The sequence below is a fragment of the Neomonachus schauinslandi genome, chromosome 5, assembly GCF_002201575.2.
Source record: "Neomonachus schauinslandi chromosome 5, ASM220157v2, whole genome shotgun sequence".
In the NCBI taxonomy this organism is placed as follows: domain Eukaryota; kingdom Metazoa; phylum Chordata; class Mammalia; order Carnivora; family Phocidae; genus Neomonachus; species Neomonachus schauinslandi.
In genome coordinates, this window is record NC_058407.1 from 149,019,436 (window position 1) to 149,026,948 (window position 7,513).

Here is a 7,513-nt window from a genome sequence, read left to right on the forward strand (position 1 = left end):
GTTGGTTAAGCGACTGCCTTCGGCTCAGGTCATGATCCTGGAGTCCCGGGATCGAGTCCCGCATCGGGCTCCCTGCTCGGCGAGGAGTCTGCTTCTCCCTCTGACCTTCCTCCCTCTCATGCTCTGTCTCTCATTCTCTCTCTCAAATAAATAAATAAAATCTTTAAAAAAAAAAATAAATAAAGGGGAAGAAAACGTAGAGTGGAAAAAGCCTCAAAAATCCACTCCTAGGTCTGGTATTAACTAGCACAAGAATGTAACTACCCGCAAACGGGTAAAACGGGAATTAAGATTTAACAATAGCTCCTAATCTGGCCACTTCACCAAAACAAAGGAAAAGCATTAACTTCTCGGAAGGCGGCAGCACCTGGGGGCCACGCTGTACTCTCAGCTGGGGGAAGAGTTACTAAAAAGAGGGTCCTTGCCCTTTGCTCTCCTTCAGGAACTCACCCTTGCTCTCGAAGGCGGGGGGCGTAGGGAAAAATAATGCAGCTACTTCACTCCCCAAAAGCGGCGACTCAGACTACAGTCCCCAGAACTAAACTGCCCACACTCACGCCCTGACGCTGCCAGACTCCGCGCTGGGAGTGACGCAGTGGGCGGAAACACTGCGCATGCGGGGAGGACGTGCGCGCGGGCGACGGGGCGTACTGCGCATGCGCCCCTCTCTTGGGAGGTGCCCCCTCCCCCTTTTTTTCTCACGGCAGGTGAGAGGCGGCCTCCCTCTCCTGCCCTCTCGCCCCGCCCCCTGAGCGGCGCACCCGGGGGACGTTGCCATGGCGACCCAGGAGCCACAGCGGGCTTGCGGCGGCACAACCCGCCGGGTCTCTGAGGACCTGGCGGCGGCGACAACAGTGGCAAGTCATGGAGCTTTCAAGAAACAACGTCGAGGAGACCAGGAAGCACACGGGCCTCGGGCGTTGCAGGCATTTCTTCTGGCTGGGCGTGGTCTTCGACACGGTGGGCGCGACCCTGCTGTTCACCGGGGTCTTCGCGCACCTGCTCTTCTACGACCTGCTGCTCTACCTGGGTTCCATCATCATCTTCTTCAGCCTGCTGTGGTGGGTCTTCTGGTACACCGGCAACATCGAACTGACTGCTGAAGAGTCCTTGAAGAGGCCCTTCCACGTGCCCTCTTCCACCATGGTGGGCGCGCTGAGCCACCGCCTCTCTCTCACCTTCTGCAATGTGTCCACCACCTTGACGCGGATCCGGCGGCGCTGCGGTCCCAGGACGTTCCTTCTTAGACCTGCTTCTCTGAGTATGACCGTCACGGCCCGGCTCGAAAACCAGCTGGAGAAGGAAGACCAGGGCAAAGACGGACCGACAGGTGCCCAGGAGAGCGGCGACGTGCAAAACCTGGGCAGCGAGGACCTGGGCCCCAAACCTGAAGCTGTCCGAAGTTCAGAGGGAGTTCGCTCCCCGGGCCCTGATGCTGGGTCTCGGGGCCCCGAGGCTGGGCTGCCAGGGCTTGTGAAAGGATCGTTTTTCACTCCAGACCAGCCTCGGCCCCCAGCCGTCCTCCCCTCCAGGAGCCTGCCTGTAATCCCCTCTGCCTCTACTCGCCAGCCTCTAGCCGTGCGTGTTTCCAGGAGCCAGCCGGCGGGCACTCTTGCCTCTGCAGGCCAGCCGGCTGCCTCCTTGGCTTCTGCCAGTCAGCCTGCGCTCAGTGTTGCCTCTGAGAGTCAGCCTGCTGTCCCCTTGTCCTCGTTGACTCAACCTACAGTCATCCCTGCCTCTCAGAGCCAGACTGCAGTGTCTGTGGCCTCTCAGAGCCAGCCCTTTGTGCCTGTGGCCTCTCAGGACCACTCCTTGGTTTCCGCGGCCTCTCAGGTCCATCCCCTGGTGCCATTGCCTGCACAGAGCAACCTCCAGGTCCTTTTGGCCTCTCAAAGCCACCCCCTGGTGTCTGTGGCCGCACAGAGCCAACTCCAAGTCCCACTAGCCTCACAGAGCCAGCTGGAGAATCTTCCTCCTACCTCTCAAACTCCATCTTCAGGTGCTCAGGCTTCCCAATTGGAGGCCCTGGCCACCCCTGTGTCTCTGATCCAGCTCCGATCGTCCCAGTCTTTTCAGACCCAACCTGTGGACCTGCGGGTCTCCCTTGCTGTCCATGACTTTCAGGCCTTCTATCACAGCCGACAGACCCTCCAGAGCATCTCTTCGGTCCAAGAGATTGCTCCCAGCCCGTCCGCGCCTGTCCAGGAGTTTCAGAGGAAGCCACTTGCACAGGCTTTTGAGACTCCGCCACCAGGGGGCCAGGAGCTAAGTCAGGAATTCCCTGCCACCGCGTCCCCACCCCATGAGTCCCAGGCTCCAGCTTCTCAGGCCCAGCGATCAGTGTCTCCTGAGAGCACACCCACCGCTGCCTCAGAGAAGACAAGTCGCCCTCCCTAGTACAGAACTGGACCCGTGCCATCGGAGTGGCCGCTCAGGCCTCTGCCAAGTAAGTGCCTTTGGCAGAATCTTCACCTGCAGTATTCCTTAATTGTTTCCGGTCTGTGTTCTGATCGTTTCCTCGATCTCTTCTGCTGGAAAAAATTGAGTGGAGGTGAAGTGGCCTGTTCCTTCCGGGATTAGATCTTTTACACTTTGTAGGTTTTTGAAACCTAGTGCGGTTAAGCTTTTACCTACTCAATCAGAAAGTGAGATCGCTTTCTTTTATTTAGGCTTTGTAAGGGCAGGGTGGTAATTAAGACATTCCATGAGGAGCTGTGGGTGGAGTGGGGAAAGGGACTCTGCACTGTTTCTGAAACAAGATGATTTTAGGTGGTACAGGGACACAGCATTAAATAGCAGTGAGCCCTTCAGTGGGAAAGTTTTCCCCTCTCAATTCTTTAGCGGTCTTTTTTGGTTCTATCAAGGAGAGCGTCCTTAGTGTGGAGTTAGTGATCTCCAACATTTTGGTAGGCAATGACCGCACCCAGCTAGGATTTAATACCATGTGTGTTCAAGTTATTTCAATGGATAACTTCTATTTATGCCAAGTAATACTGGTTTTTCTATTTAAAATAGTGATAGTTGCTTTTCAAAATACGTTTAAGTGAAAAAACACTTAAAAAATTAAGTGTGTAGTGAAACTTGAATGATCCTGAAGTTTGGAAACCATTTGGCTATTAGTAAATCCCACAAGTTTTCTACTAAATCCCAAGAGCCTTTGTGCTCACCTGTTTAATGAACTCTGTGGTTGAGGCTAACTGAGGACCAATTCCACTTAACTTTCCAACCCCTTGTCAATTAGAAAGGTAGAAAAGGTCATGTGAAGGTCACAATTGGTGAGCCTGCTTCTCAGTGGGTTAAGTGCTGTTATAAAGATATTCACTGCCGAGTATCCATTTCCTGGTCTTTCTCTTTAATCCTATTCCATAAATTACCTACTCTGGAGGGGGAGAATAGGGCAGAGCAATATTTGGAGGTTACGTTAATGCTCCTTTTTACAATGCTACCAACATATTATCCAAGAAGATTATTTCATATTGGTTGGTTTCATTTCCAGGGTGGGGTACAATTGAATATTCGGTGGAAGTCAAACTCTTAATTTCCTTATAATTTTCTCCACTTCTCCTTCAAGAGAATGTATATAGGTGTATACACACATATATTCTATAGATAGTCTATAGGGCAGAGCATTCTGGCTCTTTGGGTTTTGTACAGTTTGGACAGACACTTGGATTTAAAATGAAATAAATTCAATGACTTATGTTTATTTCTATTAAAAAAAAACAAAAAAGGAAAACACTAACAAACCACAGTAATTACAGAAGGAAAAGATTTAGTATGACAGAGAGAGATCATTAATTTTTTCCCATTAGTCATATCCTTTCAGGTAATTTATATGGTTGAATTAAGTCTCAATTTAATTCTTGAAGGGGGCTTGAGCACTTAACTAACGGCCAGGAATATTGGTAAACACACATAAAGATGAAAGGATGCAGGCCTTGCCAGCAGAACGCTTTGTTATAGACTTTGTTCTACAACTCTAAAGAGAAGAAAATTTTAGACAAGAAAGGAAAAGGGGTTTACCTAATAATTCTTAGTGGAAGATTTTTTTTTTTTTGACAGAGCCATGCAGTACCCTTCAAATAATTATTTCACTGACCAGACATTTACTGAATTTCTAGTAAGGGCTAGGCATTAATTACATGAGGCACTGGGGATTCAGAGTTAAGATGCCTTTGTTCTCCATATGCTCACTGTTTATCAAGGGAGACAGGTATAGAAATAACTAACACAGGGGCGCCTGGGTGGCTCAGTCAATTGAAGGTCAGACTCTTGATTTCGGCTCAGGTCATGATCTCAGGGTTGTGAGATCGAGCCCTGCATCAGCATCAGGCTCTGAGCTGGGTGTGGAGGCTGCTTAGGATTCTCTCTCTTTCTCCCTCTTACCCAACCCCCCCCTTTAAAAAAAATAAATAATAAAAATTGAAAAAAAAAAAAGAAATAACTAATGCAGTGTGCTATAACAGAAGTCTAGTCCAAGTCTTTCAGAATACAGGTGTGGGCTACATGAAGGATTTTTGAGTTTGATCCCGAAGTAAGCGTTCGTTGGGTGAGGGAGATGGGAAGAACATTCCATGCAAAGGGAAAAGCATCAGCAAAAAGGGAGAGGCATAATTAATAGTCCATGACTTGCTGGGGATATATCTGGGGGTGCTTAGGACTCAGGTTGAGGTGGGGGGAAGCTTTGAAGGCTTGTGAAGGCTAAAGTGTACCTGTGGTCTCTGTTGTAAGGAAATGGCAATAGGCCAATAATTAGATAATAATTGCTAAGATCTCTCCCAGTTAGTTCTGAGCTGAAAGTGGACCTCTTAGATATTAGCAGCAGTTTCTAACCCAAGTGGGGGCTCCATGGGCATTTATCTTGGAAAACACTTTCAGGTGTTTATTTACTTGTACATAAGTTTTTTTTTTTTTTTTGCTACAAAGATGAGATCAGGTAGAATGAATAGCAAATGTTATGATACATTTCTCTATATTGACCATAAGATACATACTTACCTAAAAGAAGAATTGACACATTTTTTCTACGAAGGCCCGGGTAGTAAATATTTTAGGCTCTGTGGGCCAAGAAGCAAAATCAAGGATATTATGTGGCTGTTTATATAAGAAGAGAGAAAGCTGCCCCCAGTTTGCCTGGGTCTGCGGTATAGTTACTTTGATTCCAGATGCATCATCTGGAGACATTCACCTAAGAGCAGCTGGCCTGAGACCGAGGGCCAGGGGCGTGGCCCGGCCTGTCAGGCCTACAGCCAACCGATGTTTCTCTCTGCCCCAGTGACACCCAGACCTGAGGGTGCAATTCTCTGCTCTCAGAGAACCTGGCTCTGCCATCTCGGTCCACTGGTCTGAGGACAGGTGATTTCCAGAGTCTCTGACTCCCAGATTGAGATTCCACTGGGTGGTGCCTGGCATTTGCCAGTAGTGGAGTCTAGAATGTGTAGGTGGTGGTGTTCAGGCCCTGAGCAGACCACTGGCCAGACAGGCAGGCATTGGGAGCTCTGGGGTGAGCAGGGGTAGAAGTGGATGCCCAGGTTGGTCTTTGAAGCTCACAGTGCTAGGCCGCAGCAACACAAAAACGCAGAGTGCGGAGGGGTGCTCCTGGTATCTGGTGGGTAGAGGCCAGAGGGGCCGCACACATCACGCAGTGCAATGGCCAGGCCCTCACAACACAGACTCATCCCACCCAAAACACTGTTACTGTGAGGTTGAGGAACCCTGATCCAGAATAATTTAAAAAAAAAATTGCTCCATAGATCATGAGGTACTTAAGGAAAAAATCTTTTTATCCTCAGAGGACTCGTTAGCTCTTAAATAGTCATGGTATCTTCTAGACCAGGAAGATTTTATTCACCTTTGTTTTATGTATCTTTATATTCCCATTTTGAATCAACACAGACGTGGGGGCATTTATTAATAACATATAGCTAACATTTATTGGGTGTTTATAACATGCTGCACACTGTACTAAGTAATTTACAGACATTGTCTGGTTTCTCGTAACAATCGGGTAGGCACCATTATTATGTCCACTTCCAGGAGGGTAGACTTGACAGTGATTGAAAGGTTAAGGCATTTTCTCAATGTCAAACAAATAGCGGAGCTGGAATTAATGTACAGTTGATGTATAATTTGTTACAAGGTGGAGATTATAAGCTTTCCTTCCAAGTTAAAGTTATTAATGAGCCTTTTTTTTGGTAAGCCTGTCAATTGTCACTTAAGCTGCAATACTCCGGATCAGTCTAAGGGTGACTTTTCTGTTGAAAGCTTTACTCCCAGGGGCACCTGGGTGGCTCAGTCAGTTGAGCGTCTCCCTTCGGCTCAGGTCATGATCTCAGGGTCCTGGGATCGAGTCCTGCGTCGTGCTCGCTCCTCCGAGAGGAGCCTGCTTCTCCCTCTCCCTCTCCCCCTCCCCCTGCCTGTGCGCGTGTACTTTCACATACTTTCTCTCCTGAATAAATAAATAAAATCTTTAAAAAAAAAATGAAAGCTTTACTCACAGAAGGAGAATGAAAATCAAGAATTGTTCCACTCTGTTTATAAATACCATCTGAAATAAAAATTGCTTTTTTTCTTTCCAGAATCACCAAAGTTTCTACAGATTTAAGTGCCAACTTTATAAAAGCACAAATACTTACCTTAACCTCGTTTTGGAAACTTCCGTGTGAGTCCTGACCTATCTCAGACCAGCAGGCCTGCTACACGGCCTCTGCCAAGTATGCGTGTGTCAGTGTTGGGGGAGACTTTTCCAGCTTCAGATCATAAAGTTATTTATTGCCAGAATTTTAAGCCATAATAAACTATGCTATTCCAAATGAACTTTGTTTTAAAATAAGTTGGTTTTTAAAATAGACATCTTGCGAAGGCATTCCAGCATTCCAAGTGGAAAATAATGCCTCGCATACTCTGCGTGAAGATGAAAGTAAGTACACTTCCCACAGAAGTGGACATTGGAAAATGTAAGTCTGTGTTTTTAAGGGTACTTTGTGACCTCACTAACAAATAGAAAAGTTAGCACAATTAGTGCATTGTAACATGCCACAATTTATATGTTCATTTTGATTTAAGGAACATGAATTTCCCATTTTCCCAAGGACTTTAAAATCTGATTGGATTGTATATTTTAATTATAAATAAAATTCATTTGAGAGTATCCTCCTCTCATATTTTTTCTTTATGTCAGTAGATTATTTATGCAAGAATGCTCTAATGGATAGTTTTCTTTTGAAATTTTCAGTTATAGGCAAAAGCATGTTTTTAGATGGTATGATAGTTTTGATCAAAACTTCAAGAAATTTAAGCTGTTTTTATATTTCTTCCCCTTTTCCATCGTATACTTCCATAATTCTATATCTAATTTTAAAAAATTAACTCAGACTGGAAGACTATGCATTGCAGGTACTTAGAACAAAGAATGATAGGACATTAAGTGAAGTAAGCCAGTCACAGCAAGACAAATACTGTATGGTTCCACTTACATGACATTTCTCATATGACAGAATTGAATTCAGGAGAC

At 46.5% G+C, this 7,513-nt stretch overlaps 1 protein-coding gene across 1 annotated transcript; it reads left to right on the top strand.

Annotated features, from left to right (window-relative positions):
• The first annotated feature begins 864 nt into the window (after positions 1–864).
• Positions 865–7,087, top strand: LOC110587832 (fibrous sheath CABYR-binding protein-like). Its single transcript, XM_021698024.1, has 2 exons — positions 865–2,446; positions 6,579–7,087. Exon 1 carries the CDS (start codon positions 865–867, stop codon positions 2,395–2,397), a length of 1,533 nt encoding a protein of 510 aa, XP_021553699.1. The 3' UTR covers positions 2,398–2,446; positions 6,579–7,087.
• Positions 7,088–7,513: the final 426 nt, after the last annotated feature.

Bases quoted from the DNA above. Each gene is read 5' to 3' on its own strand.
- LOC110587832 (XM_021698024.1), top strand. From the start codon at position 865: ATGGAGCTTTCAAGAAACAACGTCGAGGAGACCAGGAAGCACACGGGC.